This window comes from Micromys minutus (assembly GCF_963924665.1).
Source record: "Micromys minutus genome assembly, chromosome: 12".
Lineage (NCBI taxonomy): Eukaryota > Metazoa > Chordata > Mammalia > Rodentia > Muridae > Micromys > Micromys minutus.
Window position 1 is genome coordinate 26,936,849 of NC_137981.1, and position 20,189 is coordinate 26,957,037.

The 20,189-nt window shown below is 43.3% G+C and overlaps 1 protein-coding gene across 1 annotated transcript in view; it reads right to left on the minus strand.

Annotated features, from left to right (window-relative positions):
* Nucleotides 1-11,539: 11,539 nt before the first annotated feature.
* Nucleotides 11,540-20,189, minus strand: part of VSTM4 (V-set and transmembrane domain containing 4) — a 79,770-nt gene continuing 71,120 nt past the window's right edge. Inside the window, exon 8 of the mRNA XM_080926242.1 lies at nt 11,540-12,724. Coding sequence (XP_080782368.1) covers nt 12,599-12,724 — 126 coding nt within the window. The 3' untranslated portion in view covers nt 11,540-12,598. The remainder of the gene's footprint in view (nt 12,725-20,189) is intronic.

Here is a 20,189-nt window from a genome sequence, read left to right on the forward strand (position 1 = left end):
CCTGTACAACACATAATTAGGTTAGATAAGAAACTAGCTGTGTCTAAGTGCTATAAATGTCTATATTAAGCTATTTTGAAAGTGCCGAGCACTTTGACATTTGAGAGTTCAGCGTAATTGAGGTATTGAAATAAAATTGCTTCTGTTATTTAAAAGGTCATTATCGTCTTCAGCTAGATATATGAGGACTATTTTCCACTCTAGTGAGCCGTTCTCTCTGGCACAATTAGTGTCGCTTGAGTAGAGGCCTGCCAGGGAGACTCCCACCCAGCAGCCCCTACCAGAGGCACAAGGTAGAAGTTCAGATGTGTGGAGCAGGAGGAGAGAAAGGAGAAGCCCCTGATGCCCCACAACTCCTGCCAATGGCTCTCCCTGCATAGGTGCATGCTGTGCTACTCCGACTCATCCTCTCAGGCACCCCTAAGGATGCCACCATAGTCAGAACTGTGTAGATGAAACACAAGAGTCAGTATCAGCTACCCACGTGACTTGTGGGAGCCGGGAGAGACCAGATCGGAGACTGGAGCTGACCACTGGACGCGTAGCAATGAACAGGCTGTGGGAGTCTGTGTCTCTGGGTTATGCCAGTTGTGTGATGATCCTAATAGCCCATGAAGAACATCCCCTGCTCCCCATTCCATGAGAGGAAAAAAAAAAAACAAGAAGCAGACTGGACACAGCGAGAAAGCGGCTGGAAATGCTAGGAACAAAACAGGGCTGCCTCCCACATTCTCTGCTTTGACACTCAAACGGCTCTTTCCACCTTCTTCTCCTTCATCCCAAGCCTTTGCCGGTCCTTGTGTTTGCGGTATTCGTTCCACTAAAAGCACGGAAGCCGCAGTGGCAGCTGCTGAGGCTCATGAGATGGAGAATTTAAAGCCATAGTCCCTTGGAGGGTGGTCATATGGGCAAGAGTGCTGCTTCCAAGGACAGTGAGAATCTGGCATGTCAGGGTTGAGTGGAGTGCTGGTCACCAGCCTGAGACACAAGATCCCTGCCATACTCAACAGTGTCACTTGGATCCTGAGGATCCAAGAAAATCTAGATCTTAAGCCCTGGCCTACAAACGTGGTTGCTGGAACGTCTTACCAGAAATACTAGCTGACATAGTTTTTTAAAAGCTTCATCCAAGCATCTTACCTTTCCATGCCTCCAGTTATTGAACTAAATAAACAGATGCTTCAAGCTACAATTTAAGATACCAATGTACTATCTCAGTTAGTAAAAAGAAAACTATCCTTGGTCATTACCAATTTACAAGACCACAAATTTTCAACATCTCTCAGAGATACTAAACCTCCAAAGGCTTGCTCTTCAGTAGTAGGAAACTTGCTGCTCCTGGGGGGAGGGGTGATGGCATTTGATTGCTTTACGTGTTGCTATAACAGAACACCTGAAACTGGGGAACTTACGGAGAATGGGGAGTTAATTATTTTGTATGATCCTGGAGGCTTGGAAGCCCAAAGTCAAGGAGTTGATATCTGAGAGGGACTTATATTTTTCACTGCTCCACAGTGGGAAGCAGAAAGGCAAGAAGACACAGTCACCAGGCAGCTGAAGTTAGTATCTAATTCTTACATGACACCTCCATTCATTCATAGGTAGATCCCTCTTGACCTAGTCAACCTTTCATCAGGCCCCATCATTCAACATTGTTTCACTGGGCACACATTCAAACTGCAACAAATGGTGGTAACCAGTCCTCCAAGTTGTATTTATTTAGATAATGACACTGTAAGAGATCTTGTGCTGGGGGAGAGTGCAAAGTTGGTCACATAGGAAGCATGGAGACAGTCAAAGCAAAGCCTCAAACAGATAATGCCATGCTCAAGGCAGCACAGTTCAGGAGTAAAATGACTGTGGAAAACGAGTGTACACACACACAATGGATTAGCCTTATAAAGGACGTTCTGATCTATAACACTGACAGCCCTGAATACATCTTACCAATGAAAATAAGCTAGACACAAAAGGCAACAGCCTACTACATAATAAACTATGCAATCCCACTTCAATGAGTCATTCAAGTAGTCACGTTTATAAAGACAGAAAGAACAATAGTGGTTTCCGTAATCTGTGGGCCTGAAAGTGTTTTACTTTGAGAAAATAAAACCTTGTGAGCAATGGTGTTGATGATGGTTCCAAATCAGCACGAATACCCATGATGCCATGAAATTGTACCCATGAAAATTATTAAAGTAGAAAAATTTGTATTATATATATTCCCCATAGTGAACAAAAGCTTTGGGATAAGGAAAAGTACTATGGTTGATACTGCAGGGGACCCACGGCAGCAGGCTGGAAATCAGAGGACTGTAGAGTCCCATCAGACATTTGTCTTACTGTGACCTGCCCATGCTGTCTGCTGAGATCCGTGTTTCAGGAAGCCAGTCTGAGAGCTACATAAGGGTTTCTGCGACAATCACACAGCCTGGCTCAGCGTCACACAAGGAGGCAGCGAGGACTCAGCTGGGGCTTGAAGGCAACTTGAGACAAGGAATAACAGAAGAGAGCTGATCCAGGCTGCCATGAGCAGGGAACCCGTTCACTGAAGAGCCGAGAAGGAATGGGGAGCCTGGTACTGCCTTGGAAAAAACACTTCTTAAAAAATGTGCTATAGGGCTTGGGCTAAACTTCCATGGTAAAGCATGTACTTGGCATGTCCTTGGGTTTGATCCATAGCGCATTAAACACAAGTGTTGGATTTAGGGAGATATGTACCACACCACCACAGGCCCTGGGGTTTAGAAGCAACTTGTGAACATAAGTTACTCCCTTCTTCTTTCAGAGTGCCTATTTCACACACACCCCAAATTATACTACTGTATTTCTAAACTTTAAACAATTTCATGTGCAATAACTGAGTCTGGAACCCAAGGCCTCACACACATGGGACAAGAGTTCTATCGCTGAGCAGTAGCACCCTACCCCAAGGCTAACTTATAGAACAAGCCCAAGCCCAAGACATATACATTGGCTTCTAAGTCGATTCCAAGACTAGCTACCTTCTTAAGAAGGGTGGACATTTTCCCCCAGGCCTCAGAGTCTAACTGACAGATGGTTCCAGAAGCTTCTGGAAAGTTTTAAGTCTATGAGGTTGCCTGTCCCTTGTTCATAGGCCCTGCACCTCACAGCACAGAACCTACCACCTTCTTCTTGACCCTCAGAGAAGAAGTTTCTGCAGCCTGTTGAACTACATACACCCAGGACTCCAATTTCAGTCATAGGTCTGAGGTTGGCAGAGGGGCTAGAAGCCCACACAGCCTGTTGCCACCCCACAGACAAATGTATTATTCCAGGCTGCTCTTTGATGGAAAGTGGCAGTGAGTCTGCCAACAGGCTAAATATAGCAGTGTCTTTCTGCTGAGTTTGGAAGCTCTGGGCAATGTGGTTTGGGCAGAAGGCTTAGATGATGACTTTAGAGAGAAAGAGAATCTACAAAAAAAAAAAAAAAAAAAGAAAAAAGAAAGAAAGAAAGAAAGAAAAAATGACCCCACCCCACCTACTCACCCTCACCATCTCTTTTCTCAAGTTAAAAGTAACGCTCTGATCGAGAAGTGCCAGGAGAGCAGCAAATAGAAGTGTGAATGAAGAAATGACACCAGACATTAGGCTCCACTAGGGTTCTAATCCCAAATCAGGTGACCATGCCTGAAAGAACTGTATGCACGCAGTTTGTCAGTCCCTAGGATGTGATGGCTGCAAATAAAGAGTAGGGAGAGAAGGAAAGGGAGAAGATAGAATAAAATAAAAAATAAAAAGGCATTTTGGACTGGTGTTAGATTAAGAAGAGAATTGTGGGAATGTAAATGATAGTATTAAGCTTAGAAGAGATGGGAGGAGGCCATCTGAACATCCAGGGAGAACTTCAAACTCCAAAGAAGAGCCACCAAATGATGCTCACAACACCAAGTACCATAGCTGCTGCCCAAGGTTCACAGAGATGGGAGGAGACATGGGCAAGAAGCTTCCCGGATTGAGCTCCACAAGAAGGGCAAGGACATGGTACATGTATCCACACCCATGTTTGCTAGGTCATGAGTTCCCAGTTTACACAGGAATAAGCTCCATCACATCTGTCCACCCAGCCACATCCTGGCAATGGACAGTAGGAGTTTGTGTTTTAGGAATGACCTCCACCTTCATGCAGATATTTGGAATAGCATGTGGATGGTACTGAACTGAATTATGTCCAAATCTTCCAAAATAAAAGAGTTAAACTAACCACCTACCAAGCTCTCATTACTGGGAATCACTATGAGAAGAAATCCAGATGTAGAGACTCTAAAGACTATTTATAGAGATAATGTACCCCCTTTTCCCAATGCCATGGTCCTGTGGTGTACCCTAGCATCCTTCTCACACAGATTTACTTCATGTTTTGAAAGACATCTTTTTTCACGAAAGAACAAGGCAGCATCATGAGCCACACTAAGGCAATCCATGAAGTATTCAGCAGTAGTCTTTTCTTGCTCAGTTAAAACCCAGTGGTCAGACCATTTCTAGGCTGCCTCTAGTTTTGGATATCACTTCATACTCCAGTGCTTTAAGAGGGGCTAGCAGAGCCTGGCGTTTCTATACTCTGGAAGCCATTTTTCCCAGTGGAGTCCCTGCTCCCTGTCCCTGGGCTGCTTCTTGTCCCTTCATGAAGTCTCTCTCAGATAGACACTCTTCCAATGTGTGTGTTCTGAACCATTTCTTTAGATTCCTTGGGTACGTGGGTACTAGCCCATAACTGGAAGAGTAAAGTGTTGATGTTGAGTTTACTAGTTCTTCATCTTAAGGGGTAGTTTCTGAGAAAGCCACATATGAGGGCTTTGATCTCCATTTCTCATACTCACAAAGCTGTAAAACCCCCATGATCACAAATGGCACAGGGCAATATTTCTGATCAGGAGCTGGCCAATGGGATAATGTCTTGACCACCAGTTCTACTACCTTATAGCTAACTAAAGTTGGATCAACATGAGAGCAGCTTGAGAAGGACTCATGGAGTTGGACCTTGACCACTGAAAACTCTTTGGAGTGAGCTTACAGTACATGTTGATTCCAATCCACTGCAGATCTGATCCCAGCTCAGATCAATGGGAGGTTGCCCAGTGGCCACCATCTGCTGGATACTTCCCCCGCCCTGTCTTTTTGTTACGACTGGGCACTACTACATACTTGGACTGGACGGGAAGCCTGCACGAGAAGGGACTTGAAGAGGCATAGGGAAGGTGCAGAGGTGACCTGAGTTCTGACCCTGATGATCTCATTTCTTCAAGTAAAATGTCTTATGTGTCAACCAGAGGGATGTTTGTAAAACATTTATACTAGAAATTAAATAAGGACTTAGTTAAAACCTTTTATAGTGAAGTCATGTTTCTAGGGACCCATTGCAGTACACTGCAGAGCTGTGGATATGGTAGTGCCCAGTCTCATCAAAAAGACAGAGTGTGGGTGTCCAGTGGATGGATGCCACTGGAAAACCTCCCATCAGCTTGAGTTGGGGTCAGCTCTGCAAAGGGATGATTGCTACAAAAGTCCACACAGGTTGATTTACAGGCACTGCTATTCTGAGGCAGCTCCACTACCATTAGACAGTGAGGAATGATCTTAAATGTCCTCTGCCTCCTGGCTGAGAATGTAAACAGGTTTCTCTGTCACATGCCCTGGCTATGATGTGCTGTCCTCAAGAGAGCCCAAAGCCACAGGATAGCCTAATTTTGTACTGGGAACTCCAGAACCTAAGACAAAACGCACCTTTCCCTCTCAGTAAGATAATTAGTTCAGGTGTTTTGTCATTGTGATAGAAAGGTGCCTAAATACACAAAGCCTTTGCTTGCTGCAGTTGGGACAGCCAGCATCTTAGAGGAGAAATAAAACCTACCATGTTCAGTGAGGCCCTCTTGGAGCCCCAGCTTCAGCACAGCAACAGGCTTTGTCTCTTCACTGGGTGTTCCTGTCGACATGTCAAAAATGCCCAGAGGCACTAACTGTGGTTTCATGGTCAATCCTATTCTGTGTAGACAATCCTGGCTTATCTGAGGACTTGAATTTTCTTTGTTCCACTGCCTCCAATGAAATTGTTCCAGAACTTACCAAAACTGGGGTAATATTGATGCTGCCACCAAAACCAGCAGTCATAATTGTGACATTGGGTGGCACAAGGCCTTGCCCAACTTCTAGATTCTTGGGCTCCCACTTTGTATGGTGCCAAAGTCAGAGCTTGTGATTGGCTGCCCACAAGGCACCTGGCACTCCAGAGTCCTGGTCTCAGCTTCAACTCATGATACACTTCACCAACTGTTGCTGCTGCACTGCCTGCCTATAGCCTGCACAGCAGTCCTTCTGGTATTGAAGGGTGCCTTTCTAGGATGTTGCTCTGTGTCCTGAGGACCAGGAAGCAGGATTTTAGGAGGGATGGGAGGTGACTTGGGAATGCTGCACTTTAGGGCCAGCCACTGGCATTGTGAGTGGCGTGGATTACATGGTAAAGGGAAGATCAAGGGTAAATATGGTGGTCTATGAGAGAGCTGCTTCTAGCTGATGGGAAACAGGAACCACATAAATGTGGGGGATAGAACAGTAGTGGCAATACAAGGAATATAGGAGACATCGTGGCTCTAGTGCTGTCATCTGGCTGCTCCAAGTCTGGGCACATAATCCACTGGTCAGTGTAGAATCGCAGTGTAGAATAGCTCTGTGAGACAAGATGGATGATACCTTCAGCTCAGAGCTTTGCGTTGAATGTCAGCAGCAAGTTCTTCATCTCCAGTTATGCTAGCTTTGCCTTACTCAGTGCTGGAGTTCTTAGCCAGGCTTCCAGGGAAATACTCACTAGACTCCAAGGAAGCAAAAGAGATACTAATGGTGAAAGGCCAGTGGGCAGTTCCAGAGGCCAGAAGGATGGTCCAACAGAGTCTGGAGCATGGGCAGAAACATGGGTGTAAATGAGGCAAGAAAAGCAAATAGCCAAGGGTAATTAGGAATCCCTCAGTGAAGCGCCGAGTAGAAGAATGAGCATCAAGAAAGAAGACAAATGGTGTCCCAAGCAGAGAGGCATTATATCACAAGAGAGTTGAAGAGTTGTCTTCCAAAGGGAAAAGTTCCTCCATGCATAGTGTGCAGAGTCTGTATCCTGCCTTAGCAACAATTCTGGAAGTTGGTGATCAGAGCTGAAGTTTTGGAAGTGTATGTACAACCACAGTTAGCTCCAAGAAGGTCTGGAGAGAGACTGGGCCTGCAGAAAGCAGAGCTGGGTGGAGGAGGGGGGCAGCCAGGGGAGGACACTCACAACATAAGAGGAGGTCTGTCCTGGGGAAGAGTCCTTATCTATTTGGAGACTATAGTTGAGCTGAAGCTGGAAAAGAACAACAGATGCTCTCTAAGAGGAAGACAGGAGAACAGGAAGTGGAGTCCAGATGCTGAAGAAGAGAAAAGAATGGGGCAGGAATACCAAATGAACCATGTGTCACCCTGAGGTGAAGCCCAGGGATCTGGGGTAACTAGGGCAACTGAGGGAACTTGGAATTTGCCTAGGCTGAGGGAGAAATGGAACTGAGAAAATCTCATAAAGAGTATGATAGGCTTCTTTCCTTAGCTGAAACAAGTTCAGAAAAAAAAAAATAATAGTGTATCATCCAGGCAGGACATAAGCAGTGGGTGGACTTCCTGGAGTTGTGGTTAATGTGTATGAGACCTACAGTGTGAACATGTATGAAAATGTTTTGGTGAAACACATTGTTTTGTGCATGAACATAAAACAATAGAATAAATGGATAATAAAGTGAACACGTGTGGGAAAGCCAGAAGACTGAGAACCTAAAAACCCAGGTCCAATTGGTTGACCCTTCTTATCACGGCATTGATGACCCTGGGGGACGCAGGCATAAAGTTCTTTACAAGTCGCACATCTTATGGACAACAGATCCTATTAGAAAAATGAAAAGAAAGAACTTCAAACTCTTAGACACAGCCCAGACATCTACCTAAGAAGACTAGGTTGCCAGTGGGTTCTTTAAGATCAACCCTAGATCCAGGAGTCTGTTTTCATCGACAGCTGGAAGAATCTTACCCAGCTACCTGTGGGGGCCACAAGCTGCAATAAGGAAATCCTTGAATTTTCTTCAGCAGCTGCTCAGTCCCCACACAGACCAGGCTAATGAGCTTTTCTCCTGTTTGCTGACAGAAGACACTTGTAATAAAGTTTAATGTGGAAGAACAAGGTGCATAAAACCGAAGCTGTAAACACCTCTAATTCTATTTAAAACTATAAGGTGCCATGCATTAACATTTAACAACCAGACAGGCACTAAACTGGCATAGCACCAAATCAAGCTGTGTTTATTGGAAAGTAGGTGCCAAGTCATCTTTACCAATGACAAGAGAAGGGACGAAACTCAGGCACACCATCTCTCATACCCCACCTCATGAGCTCATTAAGAGTCGGATCCAATTTATGGGAAAATGATGTAGATTGCTTCTGGAAAGAAATGCTAGGTAAGCCAGATGGGGCTTCTTGTCCAAGCCTTTATGTCTGGGGAAGTTTTCCCAGATTTTAAAATTTTCCCACATTTAAAAAATGAGAATTGTTCAGCGTGTACCAAGATACAATATCAACTCCACTTTGTCTCTGTAGAGTTCCCCCCCCCGAACCCCTCTGAGAAGAAATCAGAGAATCTCCTTGCTCTCCCAGGCCCCTAAGCTTGTCCACGCAACTTCAGTCTCCTCTGGTGTCTTTTCTGCTCTGGACCTGTCTTACTGGATGCTTTACACCACCTTTGCTCTCCACTGAGGATTGTGTTCACTGTGAAGGTTTCAGCTCTGGCCTATCACTCAGAAGACACCTCCACCCTCAAGGAGCTCAGAGTCCATATTTCTGTTTCCAACACTTATCCTTGCTACTCAATGTGACCCTCAGAACCTCAGGCTCCATTCCAGGCCTCTCAAACCAGGATCTGCAGTCTACCAAGGATGCGAGTAATCTGTACACTATACAGAGAGCATTCATCTAAGGCCCAACCACCTGCACACTCTCCACTGCATAAGAAGCTCAGTGACAGCACATTGAATGCAGACCTTTCCCCCATGCTGTACATCTCTGCTTTGTTCTCTTTTACAAGGAGCAGCTTCTGCTCCACACATGGGGATTGGGGTATTGATCTGGGTGGAGCCATCATCCCTACTATATAGTTACATGGCTACACAAAAGGCCTGGCTCCACGTGACAGAGCTGGTTACTCTCTCAAATCTAAGTTCCCTAAGTCAGGACTGGAAAGACATCTTGTTGTGGAGAACCATCTTAAAACTCAAAGCCAATATAAAACTCACCCTCCAATATGCAGGACATGGTGCATTGGAGTCAGCCTGGTGTTACTGCTCCAGATGTGGTGTCCCTCCTCTAATCCTGAAGGTCCCTTCGTTAGAGAGTGCAACTGTAGTGTGGTTTACCTTGTGTGCCTTTAAAGAATCCCTGGGTGCTAGTCAACTTGCTCTTTAAGAATTCTTAGCCATTAGAACTGCTTGGCTATATGATCTTCAGTGTTAGTTGCCTCTTGGATTTCTGGGAACAGGAAACGATATGAAAAAGCAACTTAGGCTGAGGTAGGGCAGTTGGTGGAAAGATGCTGTTAGAAGACTGTTGAGACAGGAGAAGCTGAGCTGAAAAGTTAGACTAGAACAGTTGTTATATTTGGAATTGCTGTTATTGGGAAAACTGGGAGAAGGGACTGCTTAAGCAAACAGTTGGGGGGCTGAGGGGGGAATGGCTGGGAGAAATGTTTAAGAGGCTGTCCTGGAAATTGGAAGGAGTTAAGAGAACTGGTTACTGTTCTAAAATAGCATTTTACATGCTAGCTGAGATTCTCCATTGAGAAGGGTCATTGTCACTCACACAGTAAAGGACACAGAGCAGTGGAGGTTCACAGTTAAAAGGACAGTCTATCTTCCATACATGATTCAACTACACATGGGTCAGAACTTTCGGTGCTGAATATGTAGACTCTTGTTTTTCCAGTCATTATTTCCTAAATGGTATTTCTATAGCATCAATATTGTAATAGAAGCTATAGGTAATCTAGAAATGATTGAAATAGTCAGAGGATGTGAGTAGGCTGTACATAAGCCTTATATTTTATATAACGGATGGGCACTGCAGCCTTGGCTAGCCACCAGGGTCCTAGAACAATGTAGAACAGCCCTGTAAAACAATGGATGGCTGAACAGCCACTGGATGACAAAGATGAAAGCAGGCTTCTTGAGTGAGGGCACTCCCCGTCTTCCCATGCTGCAAGAAAGTGTGACTCACACAGCCTTTCAGGATTATGTTCATTGCTATATGTCTGGACAGGGCAGAATCTGGACTTAAATAGTTGGAAACTGAGGCAGCTTCTGATTAAAAGAGGAAAGAGATGAGTCTGGGGAGGATTTAGGGGACCTAAACTGGCTTATGTATTGGCAGGATATATTTACCTGTTTCTCTCTTAGCCTCCATGGGCTTCAGCCTGTTATCGTCAAAATGAAAAGAGAGTTTCTTTCTCACAAGGTCTGGCTGGCTGAGATGGAGCATGTGTATCCTTTGGACCATATTTGTGGGAACTCTATTCTAGGTGCATTGAGGGTGTGGCCATCCGATCAGAGTGATAAACATGGCCCTGAGTGATCTCTAGATGTCTGTCTTTGGCCAACCCACATAGTGATACATTAAAAGCTAGGAAGTATCCATGTCCTTTTTATACCCATCAAGAGGTGACAGGCCCAGTATGATGTTCCCTGAGAGCTGAAGAACTTTAGTCCTGTGGGGAAGAAGGAATCCTAATGAATTCTAGCCTTCCAATGCCAGGACTGTTTCAGCTCAGGGATGTGGCTTTGAATGCAGCACATCTTCAAGTAATCTTCCCCCTTTCATGCTGTCTACAAAGATTCCTTGCTATCTGTGGGATGGGCCAAAATTCATTCCCAAATTTGAGTATCTGTACTCTATCTTTGAAAAGCCATTGCCCCAACGTTGAGTCCATGTTTGCTTTAATTGTAATAAACAAGAAAAATCTGTCTATTTGGGAAACTACTCAGTGATTATATCATCGCTTTATTGCAAGAGGAACTCTTTGCACTTTCTAGTTGATGGATGTTTCCCCTCACTTAGCTTCAGAAATGTCAATTCATGACTAGTGGTCTATTTAGTAGAGAAAGACACATTTTCTGAGCAAGAATGCCAAAATATGTCACTTCAAATAAGCCCCGGGTACAAATTGCCCATTGCCCCTGCTCTGAGAGTGCTTCTGTGGTTTCCTTTTAGAGAAGGCAGAGAGACAATTTTTTCAGGGAGGCTGTGAGGTTTCTATTCCCCCTTAAAAGAAAATGTTCACTGGGTCCCCCTTCCCACAACTGTGTAGTTGCAATGAAAGTTGAGGTAATAAAGCACTCAAGTCCCGCCATGAGAGAGAGGGCACAACTCACACCCCAGCTGTGTTTAAAATAGATAATTTATCATATATACATTGTAAAATTACAAGCCAAACAATGTTTATAGAGTACAGTAAGTGGCCATGGGAGTACACATACATCAAGAAGCATCCTTAATAGCACTTTGGAAATCAAGGTGACTCTCTCACTTCAGTTCAGTCTGACATTTTGTACATTGTTTGGGTCCACAGAGCAACTTCCCCACAGACATATGTGCCATGGTCCCCTGACATCCACCCAAGGCCATCATGGTTCTCATCCAAGGCTGAGATGGCTAAAGCACTTGCTAAGAGTTGATTTGTTTTAGATGTAGTTTTCCAGCATAGCTTGTACTTCCATTTCTATGCTGAGGGAATGGCGAAAGGCTCTTCTCTCTTTTGCATGGGAGTTGATTGAGCTCGGCACACTTCGCTCACTCGTGTGATGTACCCACCAGAACCATACTCAAGTCTTTGGGAAAGAGAGAATGATGTTTTCCTAGCTCACTAGGTCCATTCTGTCAAAGGGAAACAAACAGTTTACACTGCTTTTCTTGTAAATCCACAGCCCTGGTGAAATATGGGTCTAAAGATGTAAGTACTGGGATTTTCTGAGCCAGACCTCAGGCTTTCAACTGTCAGCACCTCTGCCCTCACATGGCCAGCTTCAGAGCATCTATTAAAAACAATGGATGTCATCATAAGTGGCTGCTACCATCACCACCAGGGGCTTGCTGTGCCCTGGGTGTCCCAGAGCCTCAGAGAACTAGAGAGTCCATATATCCCAAATCTGTGTGTCACCTTTAAAGGCATTTCCTGTGATTATAAACTGGATGTCTGATGTCTTAGACAGAGCAAGTGTGGCAGATTAAAATTAAGATTTATTTTCCCCCCAAAACTTTAAGGCTCAGGTGGAGGAGAAGGCAGTATGTTTGGCTCAGCAGATGCTCTCAGAAGCGGAGTCCTTGCACTCAGGATCAGGTCAAAGACATAGCCAGGGGTTGGTCCCTTCTCTTCTGGGAAGTGCATACCTCTTAAAAAACATCAGAATGCTGTCAGAAGGCGCTCCCCAGTCACACTGAAGGCACAGGTGAGAATACAAAACTAGGGTATTTGTTTCTGAGTGTCATAAATAACTGGGAGCACAGGTGACAACCAGAGAAGAGGTAGCACTACATCTGGTTTTCCTCAAAGAGGATCTGTGCATACACGGTGCTGGTGGGAACACCTTTGGCAGCCCGGTGTGGTTTGATCAGCTCCAGCTCGGCATAGGTCAAGTTTTCCTCCGTGATCTTGGGCTACATAGGGAAAAGAAAAGCAAAATATCATTCAAGCTGACTACAGTCAGTCACCCACAACGTGCTCCTTTACCAAGTGTATGTTTTCACGGTATTTATAGGGCAAAGAGAAAAATGTGTAGGGAAAAATGAATAAGAACATATGTACAGACAAGTTATATTAAAGGTGTAGCTCATTGTCCCATATAGAACAGCATGCTCTGCCAAGAGGCACTGTGATTAATGTTGAAGTTCACACCAGTCACTCACAAACGTCACCAGACTCTATCTCATAAAGCAGAGTAAGTAGCTCTGGTCAAAAGGAAATATACAAGACACAGAAACAAGCCTACTGACAATTAATAACAAACAGAAAATTCACGAATGGTGTCATTATAAACAGAAATTTCAGAGTATCCAGAATTTTATAATGAAGAAAAGATTTCTTAGTTCATGCTAACAAATACAGGGAGAAGAATGGTCATTGAACATTCTAGTTTAAGTGCTTCCTTACTTAAAAGCACAAAAAGAGTTAAGCATTGACTTAGTTTGAGTTTCCATTGCTGGGAAGAGACATCTTGACCACAGCAACATTTATTTATAAAGGAAAACAATTAATTGGGACTAGTTTACAGTTTCAGAGGTTCCTTCCATTGTCATCCTGGCAGGAAGCATGGTGGCATGTAGGCAGAGATGGTGCTAGAAAAGGAGCTGAGAGTTCTACATCTTGATCCAAAGGCAGCAGAAGGAGACTGTGCCACACTGGGAGTAGTTTGATCATATAAGACCTCAAAGCCCACCCCCACAGTGACACACTTTCTCCAACAAGGCCACACCCCTGCAACAAAGCCACGCCTCTTAATAATATCACTCCCTATGGGCCAAGCATTCAAACACACAAATCTATGGGGTCTGTTCCTATTCAAACCACAGCAAGCATCAAACTCAAGAAGTTAGGAAGTGAACAAAATAAGCAAAACCAAACACCAAAACAAAATAAAAAGCAAGCAAAATAATGACAAAAACAGCAAACCTGAAAAATATACAAAAAAAATCTAAAATCAGATATTTAAAAGTACCCAAAATATTCATAGACTGAAAAACCGATCATTATAAAAAGAAAAAAAAATATAAGAAAGAAAGAACTAATAAAACAGAAAACAAAAAAGAAAATAGAATATAAAGGAAGGAAATTTTACATACTGTTTGAAGACTGCGTGGCTCAATGTACTGAAAAGAAAATTTGAAACTCGGGGTAAAATGATAATTTTCCAGAAAAATATAAATGACAAATATTAAGTGCAGGAAAACTGAATTTGCTAAATGTTCTTAGAGGGACGGTAAGGAAGAGCTTTCTCTTAGCAGCACCAGGAGAGATGTTGTAGGGCATTTCTGAAGGAGACATCTAGGAACATCTCACTCACATCATTAAGCTGATCAGAGAACAAGGAAGAAAAGCTCTTTGTGTTTTAGAACTAACCCTGTGCTCATATACATTTTAATTAAGATTTATTCGGGAGGATGACGAGGCATGTAATCGTATTGAATATGATAGGTAATCATATATTCAAGTGGACTTTATTCGGGAAAGCAAACATTGTGCATTATTTTAAAATAATTAATAGTAAAATATCCAAAGAGAGAAACATCATTATTTTCTGAATAGATTCTGGAAATCTATTTGGTAATAGAACACTGAGAAACTACTCTTGACAAAATCGATCTTTGAATTACATAGTCAAAACTGCGTGTTTTCTCAATATAATTAAGAGATATTAAGATAATAAGAAACTGTGTGTGGTGGCACACAGCTTTGGTCCTGGCACTTGGGATGCAGAGGTAGGTGTATCTCTGAGTTTGAGGCCCGCCTGGTTTACAGAGGGAGCTCCAGGACAACCAGGGCTACACAGAGAAACCCTGTCTCAAGAAAACAAAAAGATAATGAATAATTGGCAATCCAAGTCTGGTGATATTAAAATTATAAAACTGAATTAATTTAAATATGGTAATACTGGGAGGTGAACAAGCATATGTATCAGTGGGACTGGCGAGAGACCCCAGAAGTTAACTGAGACATCATCTTTTAGTAAATACTAATGGGATACTTAGGAGAAAAAAAATAAAACGAATCACATCCTATATCATCCCATATAAGTTTAAAATATATAAACTTCTAAAACTATTAAAAGAACACATGGAGGACTTTTAGGAAAACCATCTTAGAAGTAACATGGGCTTTTTTTTTACAAATAGGACATTGTCCTGCTCTAGATGGCAAAACTCTAACCAGAGTCAAAGAACAATAAGAAAGAAGAAGGAAGATGTTTCCAGCTCAGGTCTAAAGGGCTAACAGTTCAGCAAAGATCTAGACCAACAACCCACCAGAAAACAAACAAAGGGTACCAGAGGCCATGGGTGGCTCCCAGGAAAGCAGGGGATAGCAGAGACAGCCTGTGGCTCTGGAGAAAGGATGTAAAACAGCTTTTGCACAGATGAAGTAAGATAGCTTCACTCATCTTGAGAGACTCATAGTTTTGCTCTTAGTTCTTTGAGAACTTCATAGGTGTGTTCTTACCACATTCACCTCTCCTCAACCCCCTCTTCACGGCCCAGCCAGACTCATGTTTTTTTTTTTAATTCTATCAATCAGTTCCAGTGTGTGCTGCCTATATGTCCATGGATACTTGGCCTTTCACCAGGGCAGGGTCAAACTATAAGGGGCAACATTTGTAAAGAAACTGACTGTCCCAGTTGTCAGTTGCCAATCGCTCTTTGCTTGGGGATGGAATGTCATGGTCACCTCCTCTTTTCATGCTCCAGTTTGGTCTGGCTTGCACAGGGCTTGTGCACGCTGACACAATCTCTATTGTGCGTGTGACATTTTGTCTTTAAGTTTTCAAACATGTTTTAAGTTGCCTAAACAATCATGTTCTCTTGTCTATTACTGATGAGTTTTTCTTTGGGGCAAGCAAAGAAAATGAGATGTCCTCTTGTTCTTCAGTAAAAACCTGAGAGTTTATGGGATGGACCACATGATGGTGTAATCTCAAACAGCCTTAGAGCTGAGGCCTGGGGTGTAGTTCAGAAGTGTGCTGCTTACTACATGTGTGCAAGGCCTGGGATTTGACTCTTGGTTTCAAAATCTCATTTTAAATTGATGGAGCTGTATGTGGCCTGTAGAGTGTTGTTTGTGAAAATCTGTGTGCTTGCATATATGTGAGCAAACATGTCTACATATAACCCTTGAAAATCAGCAACTGGAGAACCCAATAACCATGATTTCAAGGGGTATAAATTGGGTTGCTGAGGGGACACATAGTTTATTATATATTCTTTGCTTAGTACATTTTGGATGATACAGTAGGCTTCTATTGACCCGATGCACTGATTAATTTAAATGTGTAACTGGATAAGTAGAAGTGGCCGCTAATTTATCAATATTTTCTATTCAGTGGCTCTGCATTTCTAGCCTTAAATGTTAGATTTGAGCTTTCGGGTTTTTAGCTTTTGTTTTGTTGTTATTTTGTATCATGCTCTTTTAAAACAACACACACACACACACACACACACACACAAAGCCAATAAGCCTCTTATCTTATTTAAGATAGAGACCATGACAAAGAAACTGTTGACAAGAAAGGGAAGTTTCTCAAAAAGAATGTCAGAGCAGAGAGCTTCTGTTCTTTTGAGACACAAACACCAAGGAGACTAGAGCAAGAGGCCAAGGTAGAGGGAGAACTTCACGCCAGCATATCTGGCCCCAGGGATTTCGGAGCAATCGATCTGCACACCTGTCTAGCCATTTTCTAAGTTCAAAGTTAAGCACATTTGTAGAAATGGAGCCTCTGCTTTCCTTTTGACACCAACAGTCTTTACAAGGCTTCTTAGCCATCCACACCTTACCAGCCAACAGACCCTGATGTATACTCTGGCCTTTTGTTTAATTACATTTCACACTGTAACGACTCCATTTAAAAACACCACGTGTCCTCCAATAAGTACTCAAAACCCAACTCATGTAAATTTTAGAACCCAGGTTTATGAAATCATATTGTCCAGTTGTTTTATTGCATTACTTTGAAGCTGTATTGTTTTCTAGCGTAGATTATCTGTTTATTCTTAAGTTATTTCATTACGTTTGGATATGAAAAATAACACCCGCTTTCTCAATACAGGTCACCAGTCTGGCTTGGCTGATGTGTTGTTTTCATACATTTTTATGATGTTCCTATAGTAAACATAATTTAATAAAGCCAAAGCACACTAAATAAATAATTGCATCTAGAAAAGCAATAAAAACAAATAAAATTAGTACTTTCATAAGTGGGAAAGGTACTTCAATTACTGCTACAAGCAACAACCCACCATAAAATGTGTACAATCATTTCCCTTATGCATATTTCTGGAGTGTAATAATTTGATTGAAGATATGAGGCAGTATGCAGGAGGCTCAGGAGTGTGAAGTGGTACAGCTTACAATGGAAGATGCATAATACCAGTGCGTGGCACCTTTAAAGGACCTATCGCTTTTCTGGCAGGCACAGTTAGTTGGCACTATCAAACATGTGCTTAACCACATTTCCCAGCTCGGTGAACTGGAAACAAAGTCCTCACGGACAAGGAAGACAGGCAAATGTATTCTTCTCACTAGCTTTTATCAACCTGTCTTTGTTTGCACGGATGCCTCAGTAAAGCTTATGCAATTGAAAGAAGGAGATTAGAGATGCTTTCTGGCTTCTCGGGAAGACTAGAGCACAGAGAGTAAAGCCAGAAGCCAGGAACAGAATGTGGTGTAACCATCACAGTGGCAAGGGCTTGCCATAGGACAGAGTCAGGTAAGGAATCTATAGTAAGGCCTTGATTGCTAGAACTGGGGTATTCGCACTGTAGCCTTGGCTGGACAAACCCAGCTTAGCTCAGCTCAGGTACCATCCCCAGTGTCTATAGCAATTCTAGTCCACAACGGAAGTGATGGATCTATGGAGATTGACCAGGAAGCATCCTGTTAGTTCTCAACAGGCCACGGCTCTCAAAACAGTACTTTAGGCCAGTGTGCAATTCTTCAGATGCTGGAGGGATCGAATTACAATTAGCCCTCTGTGTCTCTCAGTGCTGCAAGCAATTGTGGATTAAAAATGTTTGTGAGAAAATGTTGCATCTATATTAATTAGATGGACTTCCCTGTAATCCCTGAACAATACAGCACACTGACTGTTTATGGGTTTGTTTATTTATTTTTTGCATTTGCATTTGCACTATCTTTAGTGGGTGAGTCATTAAGGGATGGCTTCTGGTGGATAGAGGACATAAGGAAGCTACATTTTGATGCAGGTGTGCACCATTTTATGTGAAGGATTTGTTCGGTTTACATGGGGGATTCTAAAAGCATTTCCCCCTGGAATCAGAAGGGTGGATATGTGCAGGCATTGTTCATAGAGCACAGGTTTCAGCCGAGCTAACCCACTGTTCCCAAGCTCCCTCGAAGCCCTAGGCTGCAACGAAAAGTGTAACCGGATCCTAAAGTGGAATCCACAGCTATGATGGAGCTGCTTGTTAGACACAGATGCTGCTAAATTTAAAGGAGGCAGTCAGTGACACTATCTGAATGGGTCAGAAGCATCTCTCCCGTCTGGTTTCTTCTTCTTTCTCCTCCTCCTCTCCTCCTCCTCCTTCATCACCTCCTCTTCTTCTTCCTCCTTCTCTTCTTCCTCTTCTTTCTCCTCTTCCTTCTCCTCCTCTTTCTCAGTCTTTTTATTATTATATTTTTTCTTCTTTTTTCTCCTCCTTCTCTTGTTTGTTTGTTTTTCCAGACAGGGTTTCTTTGTATAGCCTTGGCTTCCCTAAAGCTCACTCTGTAGACTAGGCTGGCCTTGAACTCAGATCTGTGTGTCTTTGCCTCCTGGGATTAAAGATGTACGACCACCACCCTGTGTGGTTTTATCTTCTTTTGCCTTTAACCCAGGCCACAGAACAACTTGGTCAGGTTCTCCTTCTGTCCTGTAAAGCTACTGAATGTCCAGGCCTTGAAATCCACAAGTTTAGTTCAGTTATCAAGGTCCTCAGATGTCCAAGGCCTTTGTGTAAAATGTCATGTTCTGTGTACTCATGTTTGTCCACACATGCTCTTGTACACTTTAAGTGACTTCATCCTGGGTGAACTACAACAGGAGGGACAATGTAAATTCTCAGCAAATAGTTGCTACACTGAATCATTTAGGGAATAAAGAGACACAAACAGTGAAAAGTCTGTCCAAGTTCACTGCAGATGAAATTTCCCCTTGTGACTGGTTGAGCCCACAAGATGCAGAATCTGCCATCTGTGGGCAGCTGCCTGGACCTCACACCCTCCGACCCTTTGCTGTTTTTCACCTTTCATCTCCTCTTCATACATTTTATTAGTAAGGGGGGAACCTTCCTACAGCTGGAGGAAGGGTATCTCAGCAGTGGGTGACAGAGAAGAGACACTGAAGCAGCAAACTCTTCTAGCTGCTACCACAGGGCTTGTGTTCATGGAGGGGGGAGGGGAACTTTGGCACGGCCCTCACCTGCAGGCAGAGCTGAGCAGCAGGAGGAATTTGGATCCGGCTACTTGATTTTGCTCAGTTCTACCGTTGGTGAGCAGGAACAATCCTAGGTAGCTCATTAGTCAGTTTTGAGTGTGTAAATGAAATGCATGTGAGTGTTCTGACACAGCTCTTTCCCCATAGAAAGTATTAAATACACATGTACTGAATAAGGCACCATTCAGACACTATCACTTTCCAGCTGGGAAACTAAATGTCCTCCACCTAGACACATGTTGAATCCTACCCACACCAACAAGAACTGTGTGGGCCATGCAGGTCAGGATATTTTTTGACAGGAAGAGATTCTGGGAAATTAGTTATGGTCAGAATTATCCCCCACCCCCAGTCCATCAAAGTCCTATGTTGTTCATCCCACACTACCTCAGAAGGTAAATGGGGTTGAAGATGGGGTTTTAAAAGTAATAAACCGGTTAAGTTGGGGTTGATAAAGGTAATGCTAATCCAATGTGGTTATTCTCTATAACATGAGACTAGGACACAGTTCACTTAGAGGGCTGACACAGCCATGTTGATCTTGGACTTGAAGACTCTTGGGGAAAATATATCTCTGGTGTATGAGTTACTTGGTTTATGTAATTTAATTATGGCACCCTAGCATACTAATCTATTGGTCTCAGTATAGACAAGGAGGAGAAGATGCTTTCTTTGGGGGAAAGAAGAGACGAATTACCTTCTCATGAATGGGCACATAGCAGGACGTGCCATAAAACATTCAGGGGAAGGGGAAGGAGGAACCCGGGGTCGACTGCTATTCAGTGAAGAAGCAAATGGAAGTGGAACTGGAAATGCAAGACTCTGGAACCCCTTCACACAATTCTCCCAGGCAGGCTTCCCTGTTGTCCTGCCCTCTACAGCTTGGCCTTTGAGTTTCCAGCTATGGGGTGGGCACCCCACTGAGA